Source organism: Hippocampus guttulatus, chromosome 19 (genome assembly GCF_054856545.1).
Source record: "Hippocampus guttulatus isolate MCC_2025c chromosome 19, RoL_Hgut_1.0, whole genome shotgun sequence".
In the NCBI taxonomy this organism is placed as follows: Eukaryota; Metazoa; Chordata; class Actinopteri; order Syngnathiformes; family Syngnathidae; genus Hippocampus; species Hippocampus guttulatus.
In genome coordinates, this window is record NC_141279.1 from 6,954,751 (window position 1) to 6,981,475 (window position 26,725).

At 43.9% G+C, this 26,725-nt stretch overlaps 4 protein-coding genes and 2 long non-coding RNA genes across 10 annotated transcripts; 2 read left to right on the forward strand and 4 right to left on the reverse strand.

Annotated features, from left to right (window-relative positions):
• Nucleotides 1-665: 665 nt before the first annotated feature.
• Nucleotides 666-1,549, reverse strand: LOC147189922 (uncharacterized). The gene is made up of 2 exons (XR_015104116.1): nt 952-1,549; nt 666-797 (listed from the first exon to the last, which is right to left on the reverse strand). It is a non-coding gene; the product is annotated as an uncharacterized LOC147189922 (long non-coding RNA).
• A 2,463-nt stretch (nt 1,550-4,012) lies between these two features.
• LOC147189923 (uncharacterized) lies at nt 4,013-6,202 on the reverse strand. Its single transcript, XR_015097454.1, has 9 exons — nt 6,192-6,202; nt 5,970-6,105; nt 5,522-5,563; nt 5,354-5,445; nt 4,806-4,965; nt 4,661-4,724; nt 4,473-4,576; nt 4,236-4,321; nt 4,013-4,157 (listed from the first exon to the last, which is right to left on the reverse strand). It is a non-coding gene; the product is annotated as an uncharacterized LOC147189923 (long non-coding RNA).
• A 969-nt stretch (nt 6,203-7,171) lies between these two features.
• On the reverse strand, nt 7,172-11,637 carry ascc1 (activating signal cointegrator 1 complex subunit 1). Of its 3 annotated transcripts, none has more exons than XM_086099308.1 (10): nt 11,298-11,637; nt 11,089-11,191; nt 10,911-11,008; nt 10,527-10,705; nt 10,297-10,430; nt 10,104-10,223; nt 9,911-10,035; nt 8,965-9,038; nt 8,747-8,864; nt 7,172-7,419 (listed from the first exon to the last, which is right to left on the reverse strand). In XM_086099308.1, the coding sequence occupies exons 1-9, from the start codon at nt 11,410-11,412 to the stop codon at nt 8,748-8,750; spliced, it is 1,065 nt and encodes a 354-aa protein (XP_085955434.1). In that variant the 5' UTR covers nt 11,413-11,637; the 3' UTR covers nt 7,172-7,419; nt 8,747. The 3 variants fall into 3 exon arrangements, with proteins under 3 accessions (XP_085955434.1, XP_085955437.1, XP_085955436.1); XM_086099311.1 differs by lacking the exon at nt 7,172-7,419 and adding an exon at nt 8,074-8,235; XM_086099310.1 differs by lacking the exon at nt 7,172-7,419 and adding an exon at nt 8,074-8,675.
• On the forward strand, nt 11,628-13,332 carry anapc16 (anaphase promoting complex subunit 16). Its single transcript, XM_086099314.1, has 4 exons — nt 11,628-11,773; nt 11,980-12,124; nt 12,980-13,054; nt 13,128-13,332. The coding sequence occupies exons 2-4, from the start codon at nt 11,983-11,985 to the stop codon at nt 13,235-13,237; spliced, it is 327 nt and encodes a 108-aa protein (XP_085955440.1). The 5' UTR covers nt 11,628-11,773; nt 11,980-11,982; the 3' UTR covers nt 13,238-13,332.
• dnajb12b (DnaJ heat shock protein family (Hsp40) member B12b) lies at nt 12,821-26,615 on the reverse strand. 3 transcript variants are annotated; one of them, XR_015097461.1, is made up of 10 exons: nt 24,417-26,063; nt 23,340-23,517; nt 23,061-23,206; nt 22,726-22,893; nt 22,585-22,655; nt 22,201-22,310; nt 21,951-22,123; nt 21,658-21,810; nt 21,350-21,456; nt 12,821-14,680 (listed from the first exon to the last, which is right to left on the reverse strand). XR_015097461.1 is itself a non-coding variant. In XM_086099307.1 (10 exons), the coding sequence occupies exons 2-9, from the start codon at nt 24,547-24,549 to the stop codon at nt 21,689-21,691; spliced, it is 1,101 nt and encodes a 366-aa protein (XP_085955433.1). In that variant the 5' UTR covers nt 24,550-24,773; nt 26,071-26,615; the 3' UTR covers nt 20,138-21,456; nt 21,658-21,688. The 3 variants fall into 3 exon arrangements, 2 of the variants coding, with proteins under 2 accessions (XP_085955433.1, XP_085955432.1); XM_086099307.1 differs by lacking the exon at nt 12,821-14,680 and adding an exon at nt 26,071-26,615 and having other exon boundaries at nt 20,138-21,456; nt 24,417-24,773; XM_086099306.1 differs by lacking the exon at nt 12,821-14,680 and having other exon boundaries at nt 20,138-21,456.
• ddit4 (DNA-damage-inducible transcript 4) lies at nt 16,665-18,736 on the forward strand. The gene is made up of 3 exons (XM_086099313.1): nt 16,665-16,814; nt 17,526-17,688; nt 17,951-18,736. The coding sequence occupies exons 2-3, from the start codon at nt 17,529-17,531 to the stop codon at nt 18,421-18,423; spliced, it is 633 nt and encodes a 210-aa protein (XP_085955439.1). The 5' UTR covers nt 16,665-16,814; nt 17,526-17,528; the 3' UTR covers nt 18,424-18,736.
• Nucleotides 26,616-26,725: the final 110 nt, after the last annotated feature.

Consider the following 26,725-nt stretch of genomic DNA (forward strand, 5'->3'; position numbering starts at 1 on the left):
GCCCCCGGGCAAGCCGGATTCGATTCTTGCTCAATTTATAAATGTAGCAGACAGTGGGGCTCAAACTTGCGTCGCCTGACGACGACGCGTCCTCTTTTACCATTAGGTCATTCTGCCGCGAAATTTTCAAAAAATTATATATTATGATAGGCACCTGACCTCAACTGGAACGATTCATGAGCGGGTGCATCTCGTGGAGTATCCGCTTCTGGTCCGAACTTCGCCCTTGGACGACGTGACGGGAAACCCGGGTTCGATTTTTGCTAAATTTATAAATGGAGCAGATGGTGGGGCTCGAACTCGGTTCACAGGACTAGCACGCGCTGTCTTTTTTCATGAGATGAGGCCATTGGTGAACGGAAATTTCGATTTTTAAAATTTGTAATCACAGGCGGTTGATCACAAGAATGGACGGTTGGCGTCTCTCGTGGAGTGCTCACTTCTGAGATGGGCTTTGTCTTGCCTTGAGGCGACGTGAGGCACTCAAACCTCATCCTCGACCCCGCCAGTATTCTCAACCACTGCATGCCTTCATCATGCCATCCTGAGATTTACAAAGCCAACTTCGTTTGAGATTGAAGACGATTATCACAAAGAGATAGTCATTTTGCATTGTTGGTGATCGTGAATAAAGTGCAAATAAAACATCCCTCCGCACACTTCCGAACGTGTAAGACAACTTTATTCATTGTTTCAAGCTTTGTTGACAAGGGCAACTCCGCTGGAACAGTCGAGACGCAAGTCTCGTCTGGATGGTTGCGGGGTGGTCACTGCTGGTCCCAACGGGACTGAAGTACCTGCAACACCCAAAGGATCACGGTGAAATCAAACTTCGTTTCAGATTGAGGAGGAAACATCGGATGACTTTCTGAGGGCCCCGATATCCCTCTCACTGTCTTGCGGAATATGTCCCAATCAATACGCTTCAACCACTTTCAGAACAAAGTTTACCCAACGACGACATTGCCTCAACAGGAGGCTTCTATGTCGGCGGGCGGGGGGCGACGTCCTGACCATCCGGCACAGGATCATTTGCCAAAATTCTGCCAACCGCTTGATGACAGCCGTTATGAAAGCGCTGATGTATTGTATAAAATGACCGCAGGCTATCTTTTTCTGAATATACTCAAAATGTCGTTGTGGTGTTGAGCTGCTGGAAGGGAGGGGGGTGTTCGGAACTGGTCATGTCGTAGCCTCGCCGGTCGTGTCGTAGCCTCCTTGCTCCGAGTACACCCGCATGAACTGCAGCACAATGCGGTCAATTCCCAGCCGCTGCACCACCAGGAGCAGCCCGTCACAGCCGGACAGTCTCACAAACATTTAAATCTCAAATTCCAGCAGAAGGCTCGCCATTGGCAAGAGGAAACAATCAACCCGATTTCGATTTTCCAATGTCAGCTAACAGCAGGAAGAATCATTGTAAAATTCGACCGCAAACTCGCGGGAGGCTCGCGCCCGTCGTCGAAAGTGTTTACGCTTCAAAACAAACCAAACAACAACACAACAAAAAGTCTTCACGAAACGTAAGGGCGCCGTCTACTGGTGTACAATAGGAATGACAAACCTGCGACTGAACTGGCCCTCAACTTTACAAGTGTCGTCCCACCAAAAAAATACAACTCTCTGGGTATCTTTGTCAGGCGGGGGGGGTAATATATTGGTCTTTGTTGTTCTGTTTATGTTCCTCTGGACGAGTCGTAAATGGAAGGGGGTGGGGGGTAAATTCCTTTTGTGGTTTTGCATTCTTGACCAATACGGTGAATTTGATTCCGATTCTGATTTCTTGCCAAATGCCTTTGTGGCCTCCTGGACAGCAGAGGGCGATATAGACCATGGAGATTCAATCTACCAAGAAGAAGAACAGGGACAATAACAAGAAGCGTACCACATTCCGTTCAGCGAGCAAGTTTTTCGGCGGACAACAAGCCGGACTCACAGTGAGTAGTTTTAACCTTTTAACGAACTATATGCAAATGTAATGACGCAGACAATTTCGGAGCATCATGACCACACGTCGCTCCTCTAATTTGTTGATTGCTACTAAGTCATGGAAGTTATCGTAAAAACACAACTACGGTGGCCAGTTCACAAATGAAGGCAGATTTGTCTGCAAACTATTCCCACAAATGCATCCGTGACTTTTTTGCAATTGTTTTTCGAAATAGATTTGTGGGTTTCATCAAATAAATACTCAATTACATAAAATACGTGTTGATAATGTCCACAAATATACTCGTCATTTTCACACGTGTTTTCGAGTCCCCAAATCAATTCAGGATTTTCGCGTGTTTCTCGGTGTGGCGTGAGCATTTCTCATGATTTTGAGATCCCGTTTTCGTCCGCGAGGAGGAGGCAGTGTTGCTGTCTCCAATTGACGGGAACTTTAGTGGACGGTTGAACGACGTTCAGTCTTTTCAATAGTTGAGCAGTTGATTGAAAGGAGGTTGCTCAATGTACATGAGGTGTGGAGAGAAAGCCGCGAGCGGGCAGATTTGGAAATGGACGTGTTAGAAGTAAAGGTCTGCCACTTATTCTGTGAAGAATAACACAAATCATAACAAAAACCGACCAAAAAAAACTTTTATTTGTGGGTGGGGGGGTACAGAAGAGTATGACTTCCCACTTTTGTTTTTCTTTCTGTCTGACTAGAGAAGAGGCGACTGGGCCAAAGATGCAGCCGACAGACTCGGAGGACATGCTTAAGGGAGCCCAACCTGCATATGAACACATGTGAGTATTGAGCCTTGTTGTGTGCTTGGAGAGCTGATGTCTGATGTCACGTCGCACCACAAGGTGGAGGTGAGTACGCCCGCCTGTCTCTCACTCAACTTAAACTTCTGCGTCGTGTACTGCACAACATTGTCAACTACACATGACATCATCAAGCACTTCTGGAATATGTTTTTAACATTGAGGTAGCCCAAGTTAGTTTAAAATGTTGTGTAGGTGCGCATATAATATGTATATGACTAACTTGGCCCACTTCAATGTCATTTAAAAACTTGACCAGAAGAGTGTGATCATGATGTTGTGGAGTACACGGCACTTAGTTTTTGTCTCAGTGAGAGAAGTCAGACGTGCTCATGTGCCCCTTGGTGTGTCATCACACATGAGCAGGTCAAGCACATGCAAGACTTAAGCTGCTCCCACCTCTGGCCTGTCGTCAGTGTTTGTGTGTGTGCAACTTGAACTGGCCCACGCAAACATTGACTGGTAAAATGCTTTCACATTGTCCTGTTTGCCTTTCTGGATAATAAATTGTTGAACTTGAATTTGAGTCTTTGCCTTCCATGACTAAGTCCATCCTCAACTCACTCAAAGCCTTTCATGCTAAGTGGTCACTGCAGCTGAAGACTCAAGTCTTGAGCAGAGAGTTGCACATCAGTCACTCGTATGGCCACAAGTGTAACACTGCTGTGCCGTTAGTCTCCACATGACTCGAAACTCCAAGAATTGAGCTTTTGGGTCATGTGAAATCGATGGGAACAGTGAAAAGACTGTCTGGTGTGACCTAAGTGCAGCTCTCACCTCAAAACTCAAGTGGGACTTAGAAATTTTTCTGCAAAGCTCGCCCAAACCACACCCAATTTGGCACCCACCAATCACGGCGATGCCCTCATTTGCATACATTTGAATAACCAATCAGAATGCTCCGATTTGCATAACCACGCCCGCTTTCCCATATCAGACCAATCAGATTGCTCCAAATTTGCATATCCACGCCTCATAAAGACCCAGCTAATCAGAGCGCACCTAATTTGCATATCCACGCCCTTGTTTCCACCAATCACAGCACGTTATTCCCATGCTCCACCCACTTCCACTGCCATCAGCCAATCATGAGCCGCCATTCCAGCTGTGCCACACCCACTTTCCTCAAAATTTCTGCCCGGGGGGAAAAAAATCCAGAAAAAAATTTTGGAAAAAAAATTTTAGAAAAAAAAGAATTTTTAAAAGGAAGTTATAAGTTATATTTTTGTGATGTGTTTAGGAATGAAGTTGAGAGTTTAAGTGTTCTTTGTAATCAAGATTTATTTCTTTTGCAGAACAGACAATCACAAAGCAGAGGAAAAAGTTGCAAGTTGGATGACAGTCTGCTTGTCGCTGGATGGCGAAGTGGTCGGCTCGTGAGAAGAACGTCGGACAGGTGCGTTGACCTGAGAGGAAAGACATCCGTGAGTTACACGCAAGTCAATGTCTTGTGCAGACAAAGATGTTTTCGGCGTGAAACTTACCCTCGAGCGAGACAAGTTGTTGGGTCTTTTGTGCGGGAAGCCGATCATGTTCACTGCTGCCTGAGGGGGGGGGATTGTCTTCAACTCTGCGGAGAACATGCTTGTTGAAATGAAATGAGCCTTGTTACCAGCAGATGGCTCAGTCACATTTTGCCTCAGACACCACCGGCTTCATCTGGATGACAAAGTACAGGTGAGTAGGCACCAATTACGAACCAAAATGCAGTTCCATTTTACCCGAAGCTGCTGCCGCACGAGCTCTTCATTTTTCAACTGATTGATTCACTGGACTCTTTTGCTGCAACACTTGGGCCAGCATGATCAGCACCAACAGGCCAAGCCTGCCAATGTCACAAACGAGACCCGTCAACTCCCTTTTCATACCTTTGAACGGCAACGTTGAAAATGGAGGCAGCAGTGAAGACCTGCTACAAGCTTGTCGCATTTGTCTCTTTGCCCAGCAGGCGGAGGGTCTGACTGGAAGCTGCACTGCATGCAGAATGAAAGAAAAAGCAGGTGAGTGTGCTTGAAAATTCAATGTGCCGTGCTTTTTTCTGTAGCTTCCGTCACCTGACGGCGTGCATGACATCGTGACGCCACGTTTCCTGAGGGCCTGCACCAGCGCCGCCTCCAACCAACAGTTCCAGGACTTTGATTGGAATTTTGCGACAGGCCCAAACCTTGAGGACGACTCGACTTCACAACGTGTTATCTGGTTCTTCAGCACCACCTGGTGGATGAGAGCGGGACAAACGCAATGTTGAGTAAATGTCTTGGGGTCACTCTCCCCCCTTTGTGCAACACCTGATTCAAATGATCAGATCATCAGCATGGTCGGCGAAAGCCAGACAGCGAATCTGATCATTTGTCTCAGTGTGCGAGAGCCAGAAAAAAGCCCCGCCACCGTTTGATTTTAGCCACAGGTGCGCCGAGTAGGAGGGCCTGTGGTTAAACCAAACTTTCAAATTTCTGGATTTGACACCTGTGCTCAATTACGAGTACACCTCTATAAAAGAGTCAGCTTCACTTGTGAAGAGAGCAGAGCTGGACGCTTCTTCGACAGCACGGTGGCCTGAAAGACACGGTGACGTTCGCTCTTGACTCTTAAATATTCAAACCTTCCAAGAGTGTGGCTGGGCAACCCCATATTTGGAAGACCCAAACTCCACTGGATGGCAGCCATTTTAAGGGTCATTCTGTCGAGGTGAGCCTGCGTAGACAGAAATGAGAATACACATTTGGGATTTAGTCAGATATGTACCGGTATTCAAATGTGTCAGTTTTACCTTGTTGCTGTCAATTTGGCCATTCTTTAGAAGATGCAAAGCCTGTGGATAGAAAAGAGACAAATTAGTTGGGCTTGCTCCAAATGGTTCACAATTTAAATTGCGCATTGGAACGCACAGCAAGTCTCCCATTTTAAACGTGATTTGAAGATTTGTACCTGTGAAACAGAAATGGCACAATTAGTATGCAAACATGCAGATCAATTCGGCTTTCATTGTGAATTTAAAAATTTGTTTTATCTACTTACCTTCTCGGTGAACGTAGCTTTCCTAGGAAGTTGGAGAAACAATTTTTGTTGCAAGGTCGCAGGAGACGTTAATTGCAATGCTCGAACAAACATTTTTGCTTTGCATGTTTGCCAGGTGCGAGCACGTTGAACTTGCTGCTTTCCATTCAAAGTGAAAAAATGTGAGTGTTTTAAGAGGCTATTAAAGAGTAAAAAGTCACCTTGTTGGGGTTCTGCGTGATCTTGTGGACAGGCGTGCGGAGCAGGAGCAGCGTGTGGCGAGCGGAGACTGTCGAAAGAGAGAAAGAATGATTGCCTCGTTGTCGCCGCTTAAATATGTTTCCGTTGATGACGTCACTTCCGGGAAGAAAAATTTTTTAAAAGTGTACTTGAAGACCCGGGCTCGAACATGCGTTCAGCGGTCGGTAGTCACATTCGTATACCACTGGGCCATTGTCTGATAACTGCATCAACTCCTTTTATATGTATAGTAAGAAAGAAGGAGAACGTGAAGAGCGAAATAAAACTGTGCATAGCGCCAATAACGGGTCTCGAAACTGCGTTCACTAGTGGGGACTCGCATTCATATACCATTGGGCCATTGTCTGACAGTTGCATCAGCTACTTTTACATGTAGAGTAAGAATGAAGGAGAATGTGAAGCGGGAAATAAAATTATGTGCATAGCGCCAATAACGGGCATCGAACCTGCGTACACCAGTGGGGATTCAGATTCGTATACCATTGGGCCATTGTCTGAGATTTGCAATATCCGCTTCTCCATATATAGTAAGAAAGAAGGTGAATGTGAAGGAAAACTGTGCACAGCGCCAATGCCTTGTCTCGAACCTGAGTTCACCTGTCAGGACTGCCAGTCGTATACCATTAGGCTATAGATTGACAGTAGGTCTAGCCACTTTTATTTATATAATTATTATCACTAGATACTGAATTTTAAGTATTTGTAAGATCATCTACATACGACCAACCAAATTATGACAAAATGCATCTGCGTGGTCGAATGGATAAAGACCTGACGTGGCCCCCGGGCAAGCCGGGTTTGATTCTTGGTCAATTTATAAATGTAGCAGACAGTGGGGCTCGAACTCACGGTGCATGGCTACTACGCGCCCTCTTTTACCATTAGGACATTCTGCCGCGAAAATTTCGAAAAAATTATATATAATCATAGGTCAACTTATACGCGTGAGCTGTGGTTAGAATCTCTCGTGGAGTGAGTGGCCTCTTGTGTTCTAAACTTCACCCCTCAACCTCGTGACAGCACTCAAACCTAACACATAAGCCCTCAACCTCAACAGTTTCTCCCCTCCGCTCCCTTCATAATGCCATCCTGAGATCAGGAGAGGGAGTTTGCAAAGCCAACTTGCTTTGAAATTGAAGACGAGCATCACAAAGAGATAGTGTCGTTTTGTTACTTTGCTTTATTGGCGATCGTGAATAAAGTGGTTGAATAAAACACACGTTTCTTGTCTGCTTCAGTCACAAACAAAACATTCGTAAGCACACACTTCCAAACATGGAAGCCAACTTTGTTCATTGTTTCAAGATGCTTTGTTGAAAAGGGCAACTCCGTTGGAATAGTTGAAACCCAAGTCTCGTCTGGGTGGTTTTGGTCTCTGCAGGTCTCAACGAAGTCCGGAGGCTGCAGAACCTGCAACACCCAAAGAATCATGGTGAAATCAAACTTCATTTAATATTGGGGAGGAAACATGGGACGACTTTCTGCAGGGCCCCAATGCATTTTCCCCCCTCACCGTCACTCTCTTGGAATATACACCAATCAAAGTTTACCGAACTACAAAAATGCATCAATGGGAAGGTTGTGTGTCGTTGGACGGGGAGAAGATAATTTGCCAAAATTCTGGAAAGCGCTTTATTGCAGCCGTTGTGTCAGCGCTCAAGAAATCAAGAGTATTTGTATAAAATGACCGCATGCTAATCTTATTTGAATATGTTCCAAATTTCTTTGCGCATGCCCACCGACAGATGATTTTGCTGGCCTTCAGAAAAAAATATATTTAAACTACACTTTTTTTTTTAGCTGGGGCCTGTGGTCCACTGGTTGGTTCATCGATTTCTCAGTACAGCAGTGCAGGGTCCAATTCCGGCTCTGGCCTTCCCATGTGGAGTTTGCATGTTCGCGGCGTGGGTTTCCTCTTTCCTCCCACTTTCCCAAAACATGCAAGGCAGGTTAATGGTTTGTGATCATAGTTTTAAAAACAGCTTTCTATACGTAGTTGTGATTTTAAAAAGGCTTGACTATACATGGTCATCTTTTTTAAAAATGACTTACTCTATGACAAGATTTAATAAACATGTTTGTCTCTTTATTCACATGTGATTTCCATGTTGACTGGTCGTGATATCATTGCACTATTTTCCAATCCAATAGCATGAGTGAAATCATCTTTTGATATGAACCCATCGCTGTCTTCCTCATGGGTCCCAACATCCAAAAAGGCAACTTCTGTGTGGCGAAAAGAGGTTTCAGAACCAACCGTTCTTGTCACAGGCGACAATTTACACGCGTGTGTGTGCTTTGGCGACGTTGAAATTCATTGGCGAGGTCCTAACGGAGAATACTCATCACTGACAGCTGGATGCTAAAGTTGGGACTCAATCTGGGTCACGCGGCAATTCCAAGTGGGACTTCAGGTGAAGCCAACACAGAGCTCAAAATAGTCTGTATCAAGTCCACGCAAGCTCCCAAATCACAGTTTAGATATTAAGTCCCTCTGACAAGGAGGTTAAATTGTTGTTTGCATGATTTTGGTTTGCATGAATTCCACGCTGCCATTCAGGGGTCGCCCTCTCTTTGGCCTCAAAATGTTTTTCAGAAGGGGAAACGACAGCCTCTGCTGCCGCCAGCTGGACAAAATCCCTCAGAGCACCGTTGCAGTCTGACGGCTGAGTGTCACGCCGGAAAGAAAACAAACAAAAATAACTCAAGGCTTGGAACAGTCCGTGGGCAAGGCTACCTCAGCAGAAGCTGATGCTTCCCGCAGACGCGTAGTAGCCCGTGCAGTCGGCTGAATATCGTTGCGACAGTGACACCCGGTTCAGATCCAGTTCTCCAAAATGATAAGATCCAAACGCCTGCATTCAAAAACAAAACACACACAACAAGAAAGGGCTTTGACTGCCTTAATTTGGATTTAAGATGTAAATGAAATGTATGACTGCGTGTTGCTCTAACCTTTAATAGATTTCTGGCATCAAACGCCTCTCGTTCGTTCGGGCCTTGTCTTGCCGAACCGCTGGCGTCTTCCGCTGGGAGAAAAAAAAATTAAACGGCAAATTGGGAAAGAGGAGTTTCGTACCATCACGGTGTCTTGGGATCAAATTGTCTTGCTCACATGATGATGCAGTGGGCAGGAAAAAAAACAAAGGTTATTTCAAGGCTATAATTGGAGTTGACCACATGCTGGTTGGTCAACATGCTGCGTTAAGAAATGCTCGGGAACGTTGGAGGCTGAGGACGGCTTGATCCGAGGTCAAAATGAATCGAGTCTTTGTCAGGACTTGGAAAACATGCTGTGGGTGTAAACAGAGCTTGCGCATGCCACAAGCGTCTCTTGAGGAATTTGTTGTCCGACGGCCATGTGTCGACATCGCAGCTCGACTTGGCTCCAGTGAAACATGCTCAACATGTTGACTTTTTTTTTTGTACCTCTACCTAATGCAAAAAAAAACAACGCAGGAAATGAACACTAACATACTTTGGCCCCTCACAAATGGCAAGATATTTTTTGTTGTTGCTTTTTCACTTTTAGTCACGATCAAAGAACATTTCAGATCGTGTCAAAGTATATCGGTGATCAATCAAATTCATTTCAAGCAACATTTAGAGATTTCGCAAAAACGGGAGCCAAGTCAAAAACGAATGTCATTTTCTTTGGACTCGGGAGAAACCATTAAAATATCTCAGAGGGTGGGAGACGTTTCTTTCTTCTTTTTTTTTTTGCGCTGGCCAGTGTTATCCAACACATTTCCATGAAAGATTGCGAAGAAGATTTTTGATCAGCGATTTGGAAATTTCAAAGATACCTCAATGGCATCTCGGGACTCATATGACCTCCTCACAATAAATCAAATCTAAAATTTGTCCTCACCCTTTGTGTGGCATTGCCATGTTTACACACCTGTTGTGTCTTTTCTGAACAGGGTGTTCATCACGGTGCCGTGCAGCTTGACTCTGTCCCACTCTCTTGCCATCTGTCCCACGGAGACAAAATATTCCACCAGACGATCCGCAATCACCTGCAATCTGTGCCACAACCATCCTGCTGTCAATTTCAATGCCAAGAAACTGACTTTTTGTGGTTCTCTCATTACTTATCGGAGCCATCCGTCACGTTGACTTTAGCGTACAAGACGTCCACCATGGACGGGTCGTCGTTCATATACTCGATGCTTGCCACCTGTAAAGGCAACGGCTTCCCTCCAGTGATGTCCCTGAAAGAAAAATTGAGGGGGTTTATTTTTTTAATTTGTATTTATTAAAGCGCTATCCAAATGAACAACATACCTGATAAAGTTTTGACAGTCCTGGAGATGCCCGCAAGCTTTCCTCACTTCCGACTCGTCCAACAGCGTGAGGGTGCCGACAGTCAGGTGAAGCTTTGTCGGGTTCTGAAAGATGCTTTCATCTAGTCCGTGATCCTACACGTTGAAAAAAATAAAAATAAAATACAGAAACTGTCTGAAAAAGTGAAGCTCTGGGAATACTTTCTTGATGCGCTGCATGTTTATTAGTACCTGTGAACATTGCTCCAAGACATCGTCTTTAAACCTCAAGAATCCCTCTTGGATTTTGGGGTCATTGAGGGGGAATGACAAGAAGTGCGTGAAAGGCTGCTTCTTCCGGAAATTGTCAACAAGGACCTCGATTCTCGTGATGGCGGAGGAGACCGCAGCTTTGTGTGGCCCTGTGATGACTGTGAGGTAAGGGGAAACAAAAACATACAAATTAATTACTTTTAGACTTTGTGCTCAACAAGTTGCCCAAGTAACAAGAGCCCTATGTGGGACTGGCCCAAGCAGGAGCGAGGATGGAGTGAACAGTGGCTCACTTCCATATAACATGGCCGCCCCCTCAAAACAGGCTAATTTCCAGTGAGACTCCAATAATTGTGGTGTTACCTATCTGTCCTTCCATCCCTTGCTTGGGGATGTTAATCGACGTCTTTGTGTCCGACTCCAGGCGCTTACGTGTTTCACCCTTTTTCCCAATGATGTATCTGTCGAAAAAAGACAAACCACAAAGGTGCATATTTGACACAGAACTACATGAGCTTTCCTATACTTTTGTATGACTCACTTGTACAGGACAGTTGGCACATCGATGGCACAACGGAATCCTCTCTCAGTTTGTTCAATCAAGTGAGTATCACAAGTGTCCTCTGCTTCGAATTCCTCGCTCTCTGCACCAAAAATAATCATTTGTATCATTACTTGGTGGACCACAAAATTGACCATTCATTTCGATCAATTTTGATTCCAAACTTTATATTGCCTGTGACAACTTACCAGGTGGTCCCATGTATGCGAAATCTTCCTCCTCTTCATTCTGTTCTTCTTGAAGGACGTTTCTTCGGTATATTCTGCCATTTATATTAATTAGAGGAGGGCGTAGAACGTCCATGTTGTCAACGAGAAGCCGCGAAAAATATCGAACAGCGATCCAATCCAAATTCTTAAGTTCGTCAATTGCTTGTGCTCGTCAACACACGACTGGCTTAGCTTGTACACATACTGTACAGTACAGTATATACAACTCAGACAAGAATAAAAAATCCCGCCTTGGCGCTTACTCGTACGTCAGCGTCGCCGCCATATTAAATGTGTCCAACCTTAGATCCACTCTGTCTTTGCGTTCAGTCATTTGCCGTAAACAGTCGTTTTTGTCGTAAAGCGCAACCACGGTCTCTGTGCATATATACAAACGGCAGCATCAGCTGGGCGAATTCATCATCAGAGTTTTCACGTTATCACGTGCATTGGCGGTATGTAACTTTAAAACATGATTCAACTGCGATGTTTAACAAGGTGACAGCGTTCATTGCCATATTCTCGATCGGCTGCTTTCCTTGTTAACTATAGCTAGCTCGAGCTAACGTTTGTGTTTTCATGAGGGCCGTTTCCCTAATACTAGCGTTAGATGCAAATGCTGCTCAAGTGACAAGTGCTCGTTTCTAAAAATGTTGCGCAGGCAATGGCGGCGTCTTCTTCGTCCTCCTCGGCCGGAGGCGTTAGCGGAAGCTCGGTGACGGGTTCGGGATTCAGCGCCTCCGAACTTATCCCTCCCAGGAAGGTCCTGTACACTTATCCCAAAGGAGCTGGCGAAATGATGGAAGGTATGCATCCTGTATGCATCCCGCAGTATGTCACGTCCATACGTGTATGTTTAAAAAAAAATAAAGCATACCTGTCAACTTTTTGGAGCGCCAACCAGTATAAACTACCAAAAAAAATCCTTATAAAGAGCAAAAAATCCTTATAACATACTAAAGCATTTTATATGTCAAAATAACGGCAGAAAAAAACCCACGAAATTTTCAATGATATTTATTGTAGATCTCCATAATACAATGTCTGGTTAATGTATAATCATCATTCTACTTACTGGCATTACTGTGCTCAGAGTTGTATATGCGTTACTTTTTTCACCTCCAAATCATTTGGAACGCCAAATCATTTGGAGTTGGTGAAAAAAAACCCGGAAATGTTCAGAATCCGTATGATTTGTGCGATACGGCCATATACGTAAGATTCACCACAAAATCCGTATGAACTATGGCTAAACCGTATGAGTTGACAGGTATGATAAAGTTACAAAGATTTAATGGGCGTGATCTAATACGTGACGTCAGGTGATGCAATTGGGATAGTTCAGTGAGCGGCTGGATGCGTGTTGTGGTCAACAGCAGCTCTTTGCAAATGTTCTCATTTTGTGTTTTTGGACAAATTGTTTCATTCAAAAAACGTCTGAAGCCTTATTGTTGAATGCCTCTCCTTGTCCACATGCAAGGGGGTGAGGGTACCATACTGCCCCATTTTTGTTTTCACTTTATTCAAGCAGCAGTAACTCAGGAACATGCTTGTTACACAATCAAATTTTTTTAAGCCAACCTTTCAGTCTTACTCTGTGGTTTTGTTGGGTCCATGCGCTGCAGTTTGCCTAACGCCCTTGTATTTGTTCCCCTTTGCAGACGGCTCAGACAGGTTTTTATGTGAGTCGGTATTCAGCTACCAAGTGGCGTCGGCACTAAAGCAGGTCAAACACGGTACGTGACTGAAACACATGACTAAATGTATGTGGTTTTTTTTTTGTTTTGCTGACTGTTGATCTCTCGGCAGATCAACAAGTTTCCCGCATGGAGAAACTGGCAAGCCTGGTCGAGGAGCTGGAAGCGGACGAGTGGCGGTACAAGCCAATCGAACAGCTCCTGGGGTTCACGTCGTCGTAAACAAAAGCGCATACCGACACGCCTTTTGGGGTTTTGGACATCAAGGATATATATATTTTTTGTATTTTATCTAATAAAAAGCGGTGGCAAAAGTACTTACTTTGTTCTTGAATATAACTACAAGTACTTGTATAAAAAAGGATGTTGGTAAAAGCAGAAATCCTGATTCAACTCTTGTACATATATGTATATATAATGATCTGATATTTTGTATTGTCAATAAGGTTAATTTATTTGCTTGCGTTTGTTAAAAAAATACATGGGAAGAGGACCTTGAAAAAATAATCACATTAAATCACAATCGCAATATTGAGAAAATAAATCACAATTAGATTATTTTATTAAAAAGGTTGAACCTTACTGGAATGGATTAAAGGCATTTGCATTAATTTTAATCGGGAAAGCTGATTTCAAATAGGCGTGCTCTGAGTTGCGAGCATTGTCAAGGAATGAATAACAACACTTCAAAGTACAGTCACTAAATATGTACTTTGCTACTTTCCACCAATGAAAGTCACAGAAGCCGTCGCAAACAATCCATTCATGCACGTAATTAAAAGAAGTACATTCTTCGGGTCAGCTGACGTTTGTTTTTGCACGCTTGACTGCACCCGTTCACACACAAACATGTTCTAGTTAAATGAGGAGTGGCGTCACAGGTCTTGTTTCAATCAGCGGACGTGCCGTGTTGACAGCGAGCAAACACGATGTTTTGTTCCCCCCAAGTGAATGAGCGTGTGTGTGCTTTTCTTTTTTTTCTTCGCAGCGAGGGGTGGGGGTGGGAGTGTACAGAATGTCCCGTCACACTTGGAGAAGAGCAGTTCAGGCGCTTGGCAAAGGCACGCCTCTGGACGCGGTTGGAATTTAATCCCAAGGAGGGAGTTAAAAACATTGGCGTGCTCGACAACACTTTCTAAGAAGTCGGGCGTCAGGAATGAAAAGCTCACTCTCAAGTAAATATAGTCAAGTTTGGAGTTTCAGTGCAGACACACACATAAAAATAATAACAATATACACACCTTAACGCCAAATAAAGTTCACTTATTTCAGTGGGCGGCTTTCTCGAAGAAAGCTGAAGATTTTGTGCAAACGCGGACTGCAACTTGTGCGTATTTCCATCCACCTAAACAAAGACAACCACTACCAGCTGAAGAATTACAGACCCTAAAACATAATAGTAAAACCACTACCATGCTTCACTGTCGGTATGGCGTTCTTTTAGTGACGACCGGTGTTATGTTTTCAAGTGTTTTTACAAAATGTAGCTGGGCTAGCCTTCCGTTCTGCTCTCCAACCCCGCAGCCCCGACATTTGGTGAAGACAGGAGAATGGTGTCGCGTGTGCTCAGTCGGCGAGTACTTGCCAGAAATTCCTGCAGCTGCTCCAATGTTGTTGTCGGCCTCTTTGCAGCTTCCCTAACCAGTTTTCTTCTCGTCTTGTCACCTATTTTGGAGGGACATCCAGTTCAAGGTAATAATGTCACGTGTGCCATATTTTCTCCACTTGATGATGACCATCGTCACCGTTTTATATTTAAAGCCTGGGTAAATTCCCTTTCTCATGACTGACACCTTTACAAAGTTACATCAATCTAATGATGTGCCGTGTGCTGTATTGTGCAATGACAAAAGCCTACTAGAACAGCTGAACATGAATCGGGGTGTACATTCACATAAGCGTATATCTGCTTAAATATCTGAGTATGTATTTTAAAAAAAAACACGACCACCACTTCTATGAAAAGATTGACCTACATAATTGTTGGGGGGTCGCCAGTGGGCCACACCACACTGTAAGACATGAGTCCAACCCACCCTCGCCCGCCCTATTGGGACACAGAGTGCTTTGTGGTGGTTGTCTTGTTTAAACAGCCACTCCCACTCACGTGTACTCACTAAAGTACTGCTCTCAACTTCCTCTCACACACCAACTTCCTCTTTTGCAACCCAACACTATGCATGCACAATCTCCCCCTTATCCATCTCCTCTGTCGCATCTGACCCCAAACTAGTCGCCGGTCAATGGCAAGGTGCATATAGACAAACATTCACACTCACATTGACACCTGTGACAGCGATTTCAAGCCTTTCATGAACCCAACATGCGCGTTTTCTGAATGTGAGAGGAAGCAGAGGTACAGGGACAACATACGAGACGCGAAACCCAAACCTCAAAAATGCGAGGCAAGCATGCAAACCACTTGCCCTGTGCACAGCTCATAAACAAATCAGCTGCTAGTGTCATCTTTATGGCATTGAGAGGCAGCAAAACATTTTTTTGGAACAGTCAGGTGACGGCTGATGCAATGTCATTGGTACACATTGATATAGAACACCCTGTTTGTACAGACAGACAGAAAACATTAAGAATAGTTTTTAAACTTTTATTTCAATATGATTTTGTCGTTTTTACTCTTATAATATGTGCAAAAACATTTGCATGGAATCATTACCTGACAATTTTTTTTTGTTTTGTTTCCTGAATTTAATTGCAATGTTAGTGTTCAAACTATGCATAATTTTACAATTACCACGTAGGCCTCCTCCACTAGAGTATTTTATCGTTGGTCACTGAAGGGGTACTTGGTGAGGGAAGTTTTTCTCTTTTGGTAGGTGAAAAAAACAAAAAAATCACTGCACTAGTCCCTCAATTTTAGAGTAGTAATCTTAGAGCTTCGTTACAGGCTAATTTGTTTCTCTGAAGGCTTGATTTACTCAAATTTGACTATAAGTGTGACGTATAGAGCGGAGGTGGTGAAAGTACAGATACTGGTGTAAAAAAAGTACTGTACTTAGTTATCTCTCAACACTGGATACAATGGCGTCAAATTCTACGTGGAATATTGAATGCTTGCATGTACAACACTTACTCTATAGTCATGTACAGTGATTATAAATTAGCAGTTACAAAAACCAGCTTTCCAGCAGGATGCAGTATTTATGTTCATGATGTGCATCATGAACACTAAGATGCTATGTCATCTATGTTTGTTAAAACAGCGCGCTTTGTTTATTTTACTAAGATGCTGCTGCAGTGTTGTTTTCGAGGCTCTGCAGCAGAAAAAAAAGTGATGTAATGCTTTAGGAGCAAAACAGGTGATGTCATGCCTTTGCAGCCATACAGCATACGCTACCAGCCCAACCGGATCGCGACTTTTAGCCATTTAATGTCCCCCACGCTTGGATAATTAAAAAAAAAAAAACTAAAGATTTTTCTAAAATATGTTCCCAACAAGCCCAGGCAAGTTCTTGTACATTTCCACAGCAGTGGGGTCTGCTATTCAACACTAGCCCCCCTGTTTTTTCTTCTTTTTTTGTTCACTGCTGGCGTGTTACAAGGCAAAATGCAGCTCAGGGGCGTGTCCGTGCCGCTTCTCGTTTTTGATTGGCTGACTGGCCTAAGGAGCAGGCGTGGCCTCGAGGACACTATAAAGACATTGTTGCGGGGTAAGCCGGAGCCGCAAAGCTTTTCGACAGCTGGTTAACAAGTACAGAAGACGACAAGGGAGTTATCCGATGGTTGCTTGCTGCAGACAATAAAACTTCGAATATCTAACATTTTTGCTTTGTCTTGGAAGGTAAGAACTTTATTGAGATTTGATTACGCTGCATTTGGAAAGTCACAGTGCACTTTCCTCAGCCTAGAAAATTTTAATGTACAGCCCTGAAAAAAAATTAAGTCACCACTGCAAAATTATATTTCTGATTTTGTCATTTATAATTTAGTTAGTTTGTTGATACGATTTACAACAGCCAAATTCTAAATTGTGTCTTTCAGAGCATTAACAAAAAATAAAAATGGTTAAAATACTGTAAAGGTCAAGGTTTATTTTCTTTTATTGTCAATTTTTATTTCGGAGCTGTATATTTAATATTTTATTATAATGTACTGTACTGCTTGGATCCTGCTCTTAATAAAAAGTACAGTGACAGCACAGTGACTTTCCAAAAACCCTTTAGGGGAAAAAAATGGAAATGTATGGAGCCCCAGACATGACATGGGGGGAAGGGAAAATTCAATTGTGGAATCCGAATGATATTAACTTATTCATCATAACTGTAAAGCATTTGCACTTTGTGTGCATATTGCCGACTTCGCGGCCAAAAACAAAATATTCTTTTTGCATGTTATATTTGAATTGTTCCCATAATGAAAAAAAATCCCCCAATGTCATGTCCAGGGCGCCGTAGAAAAGTGATATTCTTTGTCCTCAAGTTCCCTTTGTTAGCCCTTGAGCAACTTCAACAGTCATCTCATCCTGTCGCCTTTTTTTTTTTTTTCGACGCAGGTGATGCATTCGAGTGCCTCAAACGTGCAAAGTGGCAGCTTGCCCCCATCCCCGGTGGACAGCAGTCCCAGGAGGCTTTCTTGGGGCAACCTGGTGCAAAGGCTGACCGACAGTATGGAGTCCAGGTCCAACAACAGCAGCAGGAGCGACCTCTCTGACTCAGGTGGGTAAAACGCAGAATTTGGTACCTCGGGCTTTTGTAATGCTTGCAGATCTGGATATGTTTTGCAAGTCAAATTTGGCTGTAACGAATTTTGCGCAAACAAACCAATCAGAGGACGGAACACTGCATTAATGTGTGCCAGTTTGCAGAGAAACAACCCCTGATCTTAGGCCAGGGTTGTTTTTTTCCCCCCTCTCCACCTCCCTTACGTTTTCTCTCTCTTTCCGGGTTCTAACTGTCGCTATCCTTCTGATCCCAACAGTGTCCGATATGTCCGAGGAGGACCTCTTCTACAACCCCACAGAGGAGGCCATCCTCAAGGAGGTGGTGGAGCTGATCGAGCGAAGCCTGCGCGAGGCCAAAGACTCGGCGTGCGCCCTCCGCTGCGCCAAGCTCCTCATCCCCGACCGGCTCCTGGAGCGCATCGGGGGCGAGCTCCTGCACCTGGCGGCCAGCGAGCCGTGCGGCCTGCGCGGCGCCCTGGTGGACCTGTGCGTGGAGCGGGGGCCGCAGTGCGAGAGCGTGGCGCAGCTCTCGGCCGACCCGTACCTGGTGCCCACCTTTCAGCTAACTCTGGTACTGAGGCTGGAGTCCGGCGGGCTGTGGCCCAAGATCCAAGGACTTTTTAGTTCCAAAGTGCCAGCGGGAAGACAAGCTATCAAGCTGAGCACTGGATTCCGTGTCATCAAAAAGAAACTGTACTGTTCTGAGGAGCTGCTGATTGAGGAATGCTGAACATGACTGTAACCTTCTAACAGAGAAGGATCTTACCCCGGTACAGGTGAAGCATTCTCAAGCGTAAACCTCCGTTTCTACAGAAACCGCCCAAATGGCAGCTACAGCTATACAGTCATTTAAAAAAAAAGAAAAAAAAAGAAAACATCATTTGTCATAACAGCTTCTAGGTTGACGTCATTCCATACCCGTGTGGACGCTAATTTATTTGATATTCAAATGCTCATATGACATTGCACTTTGTTTGCACAAATTTTGTTTTGCTTTTTGTATTTTCACAATGGCAAAAAAAATAAATTATTTTTTTAAACAAGTGGAGTCGTGTTTTTTTTTCATGTATTGTGAATATATACAGTATATATATATATCCATCCATCCATCCATCCATTTTCCGAACCGCTTGATCCTCACCAGGGTCGCGGGGGGTGCTGGAGCCTATCCCAGCCGTCTTCGGGCAGTAGGCGGGGGACACCCTGAATCAGTTGCCAGCCAATCGCAGGGCACACAGAGACGAACAACCATCCACGCCCACACTTACACCTAGGGACAATTTAGAGCGTCCAATCAGCCTGCCATGCATGTTTTTTGGAATGTGCGAGGAAACCGGAGTACCCGGAGAAAACCCACGCAGGCCCGGGGAGAACATGCAAACTCCACACAGGGAGGCCGGAGCTGGAATCGAACCCGGTACCTCTGCACTGTGAAGCCGACGTGCTAACCACTGGACTACCGGGCCGCCCCATATATATATATGTGTGTGTGTGTGTGTGTATGTGTATGTATATATATATATATATATATATAAAATCAAATAATATTTTGGAGTGCCCTACAAAGGAAGTGCCAAGATTTTTCTTTCTTCTGATTTTAATAATATTCATTAAATTCATATTGGGCGGCCCGGTAGTCCAGTGGTTAGCACGTCGACTTCACAGTGCAGAGGTACCGGGTTCAATTCCAGCTCCGGCCTCCCTGTGTGGAGTTTGCATGTTCTCCCTGGGCCTGCGTGGGTTTTCTCCGGGTACTCCGGTTTCCTCCCACGTTCCAAAAACATGCATGGCAGGCTGATTGAACACGCTAAATTGTCCCTAGGTGTGAGTGTGAGTGCGCATGGTTGTTCGTCTCTGTGTGCCCTGCGATTGGCTGGCAACCGGTTCAGGGTGTCCCCCGCCTACTGCCCGAAGACGGCTGGGATGGGCTCCGGCACCCCCCGCGACCCTAGTGAGGATTAAGCGGTTCGGAAAATGAATGAATGAATGAATAAATTCATATTATATGTGTATAATGTAAAATATAAATATACAATATTACAAAACGAGACATGTTATCATCTATATTTTCGCCGTATGTATATTATAATGACAATTTGGAGTTAGGATTAGATTGGAGGTGCAAAGCAGATGAAAAGCACCTGTGTCACATGCTTTTCCAAAGTCTCAAGTGTTATTTTGCATGAACTGCGCACGATCTGCATCTTTAGGATAAGGTTGTCGAAGTCTGCCCAGCGACACACATAGACAAAAAAAAAAAAAAGGAGGAAGGCCTTTTTGAGAACATGACACTCCGCTTCCTGCCAAACACATGCGGCACATCGGCCAAGTAACGTGAACGTGCGGGGAGCAGCGATCCCAGCTGCGACCTTGAAAAAGTGCTGACACGGCGCGCCGCTTTAAGTCTTGTTTGTTCAACTCCGAAACACAAAGCTGCCACGCCGTTGTGAAGCATTTCCACTTTTTATTTCATTCCCCTATATCGCCCGGTAAAAACACGGTGGGAAGAGTTTTCAGGTGACTGACAATGCAATTATTCCAACCGAGACAAACATATTGACAACAAGGAAGTATTGTGCAAAGGTCTCGATCCGCCAATAGGCTTGTTTGAATGACCTTTTTCCTCAGCAAGAGTAAAAAAGCCGAGAGACACATGTGAGAGGCAAACCGGATTGGTGAGGGGTGGCACAGGGGCAAAGGAAGATGCCAATGTGGTTAAAGGTGCAGTTATCGGAATTTTCGATCGCCGTTTAATGAGTTACAGACCAAGAAGTAGCCAAATGGCACGCCTCTATTTTTTTTAAACTGCTGCGAACAGTCGGGCCTTGGCGGAGGCCAAGGTTAGAGGTTAGAGTCACGGGAAAATGTTGATGGTTCTCGTTTCATCGACTAAGCCGCCATTTTTGTATATTTGTCTCTGGTCCTTGGCCTTGTTTTTAGTCAAACATTTCCACATGCTTGTTTGTGGTGCGGACCCACCGCACGTTGCTTTCAGTGAGGTGTCTGCCGTCAATGCCAGAACACGTGCCAAAAATCAGACGTGGTCTTCTATTGGCATCGTGACATGTCAATCATTGGCATTCGTATGGGGAATTTGCACCCATCTGTGGCCTTCTGGAATCGCCTTCTGTCAAACAGATGCGAGAAGAGATGGCGGGTGCGCGCGCCTAACAGGTTGTTCGTGGTGGTCGTGGAGTGCGGTTGGGGTCTCGCACAGGGTGCCGTTCTAAGATGGGACCACCACTGGTTAAAGGGTTAGCGTCGTGGTTTAGTGTTTGGGGCTTCAGGGTTAAAGTTACGATTGTGACCATCTGTGACGCATTCAAAATCCACCCCCACGACTCACATGACTGTCATTTTAGAATTTACCGTTTATGGGCATGCTAGCATTGCTAAAACAAGACATCTAACCGTGAATTTCTTAAAGCCTTTGCACACTACTGTGGCCGAGACATCAATGACAACATATATGAGGTGATGGGGCAATACGCGTGTGTTTTCGCATGATTTCTGCATAGATTCAAAAGGGTTGCTTCGAAGGTGCAAAACTGAAGCCGAATGCCCAAACTTTCTTATTGATTAAATGCGCCCACAAAAAGAAATCCCGTGCCACAGGCTTATGAAACACAGTTTGGTGGCCCGGAGCTAATCCTTACCCTTTGCTTTGTCACTTTTTAACCAGTTTAGCAGGAGCCGCCGAGTCACGGGTTCCATGTCAAGTCGTCTTCAGGAGTGAAGCTCATCTATTTACAGCTAGGTCAGTCTGGAAGGGACAAAATAATAAACAGACAATAATTGTCACCTTTTGTTGTCTTTTTGGCCGACATAAACAATCATCAATCAACCACTCAGCCAACCACCCGGTATATATTATTTCCTTTCTTCCTTCGTACCTTCCAAGCATTCTTCCTGACTTTTCCTTATTCTACCACCGTTCCTTTACTAAATAAGTTTATTTCCTTACTTGCAAAAATAAAGAGGGAGGCAATGCGACTTCAGCCGTGTAAGGAGGCGGTGATCTCGGACAGCTTGGCGCAGCTCGGCGTCCGAGCCCTCTGCGCCCTCTGGTACAGATCCGAGTCACCGAAATAGCGTGCTCGGTACAGCATGCCTTCCTCTGCACAAGAGAGAAAGCATTCAAAAGGTAAATAAAATGTGCAGAGTTGACGTTTTTGTTCTTGCAACGATGATTGACGATCATCCGTTGACAAGAAAATTACTCTACGTGGTTCCAAACTTATTGAGTTTACTACATACTTTGCTGTTTCTCTTTCCAGCAATTGTTACGCAGGTTGGAGATATAATCGTCTTCCACCGTCTCCTCCAAGCGCTTGAGGTTCCCATCGTTGACGTCTTTGGGGAAGTGCTCGGCCACGTAGTAGGCCACCTTCAGGTTCTCCGTCAGCCGCTTCTGCGTGTGGCCTGCCGACCTGCCACGTGACAAGGAGATACGCTGTGACAGTTCTGGAAGTAAGTAAAACCTCTTCTTTTTTTTTTCTCAACTCACGGCCGATAGCTGAGGCTGTAGGTGGGGCCTTTGACCATAATTTGGCTGAGAGCCGACACAATAACCAGGATGAGGATGGGCATGACCTGCACGAAGAGGGCGAGGCCCCCCTGAGGATATTAAAAAAAAAAGAAAAAAAGATTATCTCAGCAATAGGCATGTGAGTTTGGGTCTGAAAAGCATCATGCCGCACTCCAAGGCATACATTTTTTAACTTCTGAAGAAGAAAAAAAAAAGTCTTGAATGCATTCCCCACGGCAAACTGGGTACACGGAAATGCACAAATTTTAAAGGGGAGAAAACAACCTCAACATGGCTTCCCATAAACATGACTCAAACACTCCTGTTGGCTAAAGCGGCACATTGCTTTGAGACAATACTCACATCTCGTGGTCGCTCTCTTCTTTGTGGCCTCTGGTGATGCACCCTTCCATTTGTGTATGTGTGGTGACTACCTATACAACAATACAAGCTGAAGAGTTAATCAATAGATGAGAATTGAAAGGTGATAGCGGCTGGACGCACTCGCTGGGTAACCTCCTCCAAAGAACATGTTGAAGAGGTCTTCAGGGGAAATGTCCGCGTCAAAGTTGCCATCCGCCTGGCTGGAAGGATGCTGCCTTTCCTCGCCGCACGCGTCGTACTGTCGTCTTTTGTTGGCGCTGCTCAGGACGGCGTACGCATTCCCAATGGCTGCTCATTTAACACACCCACACACACAGTTTAACAAAATGATTCTTCTCATTATGGTTGTGTGGCATTGCTCTAAAAGTGTGAGAAAGAATGTATGACTACAAGTACAAGATCCTTAAGTTGAATATAGTCAATAAATAGCTCAAAGGGTTTACCACAAAGGTTACCTTTAAATGCCTCCGTAGCACCGGGAGCGTGATTCTTATCTGGATGGAATTTTAATGCGAGCTTTCGGTAAGATCTTTTAAGTTCGTCCTCAGAGGCATCCTTCTGCACACCGAGGATCTCATAGAAATCTTTGCATTGCTTGATCCTGCAACAAGAACACAGGGATTCATTAACCAAGACATTTATTATTGCGCTTGTAGTTATATAGTTTTTATATTTAATGTTTTTCTTTTTTTTGTATTTAATTCTTATTATTTTTTTGTATATAGATTAGTTACCTTCGCACAGCAGCCATCTGCTCTGCGGTGTAGGACTTTGAGGTATCTGACGGGGTCTCTTGAGGTCTGTTATGGTCATTTTGGTTCTGTCGTAGTCGAGGCCCTGAGTTTCCATTGCAGTCCACGTGTGCGCCTTGTCTGGGTGTGAAGCCGTTCTTGGAGATGAGCTCCAGCAGCACTAAGGACAAACAATAACAACGTAGATAGTGTTTGACCATTTCATCCTAGGTTTTCTCCTCGGTAAAAACAAAAAAACAAGGAACAATAAATTGACTCTTCTTCTATAAGAAAGGGACTTGGCGCCACCTTGTGGCGTATTTGGGTGTTTCAGCGGCAAGCTTTTCACTGAACATTGAAGGATTGGTTTTGAAACATTTGCAACGAGGTGAACTGAATAGGTGGGGCAACACTATCTTGAAATGATGTGGCTTGGTTGAACATTTTGGTGTTAAAATACACAATTCTTAATGAGTTATTTTTCTTATTTGTCAAATTTACAATAAACTTCAAATGGGAGTGACAAATAAACTAAGGAAAGATTCGAATGCATTTTACACAGTTTCAACATATTTTAAGCAATGGATGGATGAATGGATAAAGCTAGAGTATTCATGAAAATATGTGGCTGATTCTCACCTATCGAGTATGCAACGAATCCCCGTGGAAAACGGGGTCCAATATAAATGTACTTATTAGTGACATTTTCCCCCCATATGTGCCTTGACTGAATAAAGGGTGGGAACCTCAACATCTCAGTGCCGTTTGATCAGCTCGTTTTTCCTCAACTTCCTCCAAGCCCGCAATTTATTCTGCTGTGACCCAAACTGTTCCAGCACGAGCTGTCCAAAATGGCCTCTGGTCCAAGCACTAATGTTGAATGAACTGATTTAAAAAAAAGATGCATTTACTGTACGTGTACTGAAGGATATTTATGGGTTGTGATAGCGTCCTGGGTCAGTTAATATCCCAGTGGTACTGCCCCCCCCCCCCAACATACTGTACATCATACTGTATTGGCACATAGACATCCATGCAAAAAGCAGGTGATGCGTTCAAGTGCTGGTAGGTCCGACTCACCCCTCGCCTTGTCGGTGGGGAAGAGCCTCTGGGCCTTCTCCAGGAACCTCCTCGCCTTGTCCGGCTGCTCGCTGCCCAGCGCCGCGGCGGCGATGTCGATGCACCGCTCCGCCTCATCCCGGTTCACCTCCATGGTGATGGACCTCGGTGGGTTAGCGGCAGGACCGGAAGTCGATAAAGAGGTGCGATTACGTCATGCGCACGGTGACGTCGGCAAACGCAAGGTCGTGGATGTCTTTTTTTACCACCTTTCTCATTCTGTACATAGCTGGAGACTTCAAGAAATAGGTTAGCACCGTGAGCAAGGGGTGACCAATAATGTAGTGGGTTAAGTCATCCACTAGAGGGAGACAAATCCTTAAAAACAAAAAATGTAGGTCAAAGATGTCTCATATTAACAGTGCTTGCAAAAATGAAAATAAATAAATGAATAAAATAAAATGTGGCCCTAGTAATCCATCATAATTTCAACCATATATTCAAAGACACGGTATCGTGAGAGTTCCTATTATTTTTGCTGTGGTTGTTTTATTTTATTGCATAATTGCGTAGGTGTTTATTTGTGGTTTTTTAAATGTATTTTTCTTGGAGTTGATTTATTCATTTGATCATATTTCTATTTACACGACTCAGAAAAATTTAAGGATATTTGTACAGGTGAATTTTCAGGAAGAATATAAAACGCACTGTAACCGTACCGCATGAACTGTGGTACAGCGCATTAGACAAAGTTGTATTCAATTCAATTCAATTAATTCGACCTCTAAAATTTGGGATGCAAAAGTGTACATTGATGCAATACTTTTTGCACACGTTGCTTCCCTCTAGTAAGAAGATGAACAACAAAATTCACAACAGGCATTTGAGTAGCATGAATCAAGTAAATTTCCTGGTTCAGTTCGAATCGGCATTTAAACAGATGCCCTTTGTGGGAAGTGGTCACTGAATTTAGATTACAGTAGTCCCAACCTTTATTGAACCAAAGCACATATTTTACATTAACCCCCAAGACCTCACAACAATTTAATAAAAAATGAACACACAGGTTAATTGAACTTCATGCCACATAGTGGAAGAGCATTTATTTGTTCTGCCTGTCACTATACATTGCTACATATTTAAACAAATATACATTAGTTGTAGTAAATATTTTTCAAACAGTTAAGTGGAATTGGATACTTTTTTTGCAGCACACCTTATTATTCTCCCATGGTCAACTAATCTGCTACTGCCATAGCCCACGGGTTGGGAGTCACTGGCTTAGTGTTAGTGTGTCATCAGCAGATTGCAATATAGATTAGAGGGGAAGAGTCACACACACAAAAAAGGCATTAAAATGGACGTCCTTGCAAATTTACTGGGCGATTCATGGTTCAAACACCTGTTGTGAATTTTGCTGTTCAGTTCCTCGGTAGTATAGTCATAGAAAAAGCACTGAAACACTGTCTGTTTGGACATTTGCATTCAAAAGTTTTGAGAAGGTCAAATGTTATAATCTGTAAATCGGTAAAAGTTATAATACACTTCAATTTAATCTGTAAGACCAATATTCCTTTTTGTGAGTGGTGGAAATACAAATACAAGATACACCAAGATGAATAACAAGAATTAACACAAATAATTAACATAAAAATCCATTAGAAAAAATACCCACCCCAGCTGACTTTGGGTAAGAGCCAGGGTACACACTGGACGGTCTCCCTCCCAGGCTATTGCAGGACATATTTGAATGTGGAAGGAAGCCGGGGTACCTGGAGAAAACACACACAAGCACAGGGAGAACAAGCAAAGTCCACACAGAAAGGTTGGAGCCAGGATTTGGACCCCAAACTTGATTTGAGACGTGCCAACCAAACACTGTGCTGCAATTTCAATCCATTAAAACAAATAACACAAGAAAAAAATGCACAGGTGAAATCAATATTCAATCAAACAATATAACATAAAATGAAGAATGCACATCAAAACAAAAATCCTCACAAGTAACTCCAAACATAAAACAACAATTAAAATAATAAAATTTGAATACAATGAAAAGATCAAATTGAAAAATGTAAAAGAGTAAAAACTGAAAATAATACAAAACTAAGTACAAGTTAATACAACTAACGAAATCAACACCATGATCAAATCAATAAACAAAAAGAAAAATATTCCAATTTGATTTCAAAGGTGATTGGATCGTGCCGGTATACCAAACTTGTACGTCGATATGCACGGGCGTTTACGTACTGTTGCAGGCGTTCCTAATTTAAATGTTCTGTTGCTTGTGACGTCAAACTTTTCATTCCACGCGCGCGTGCCTGTTG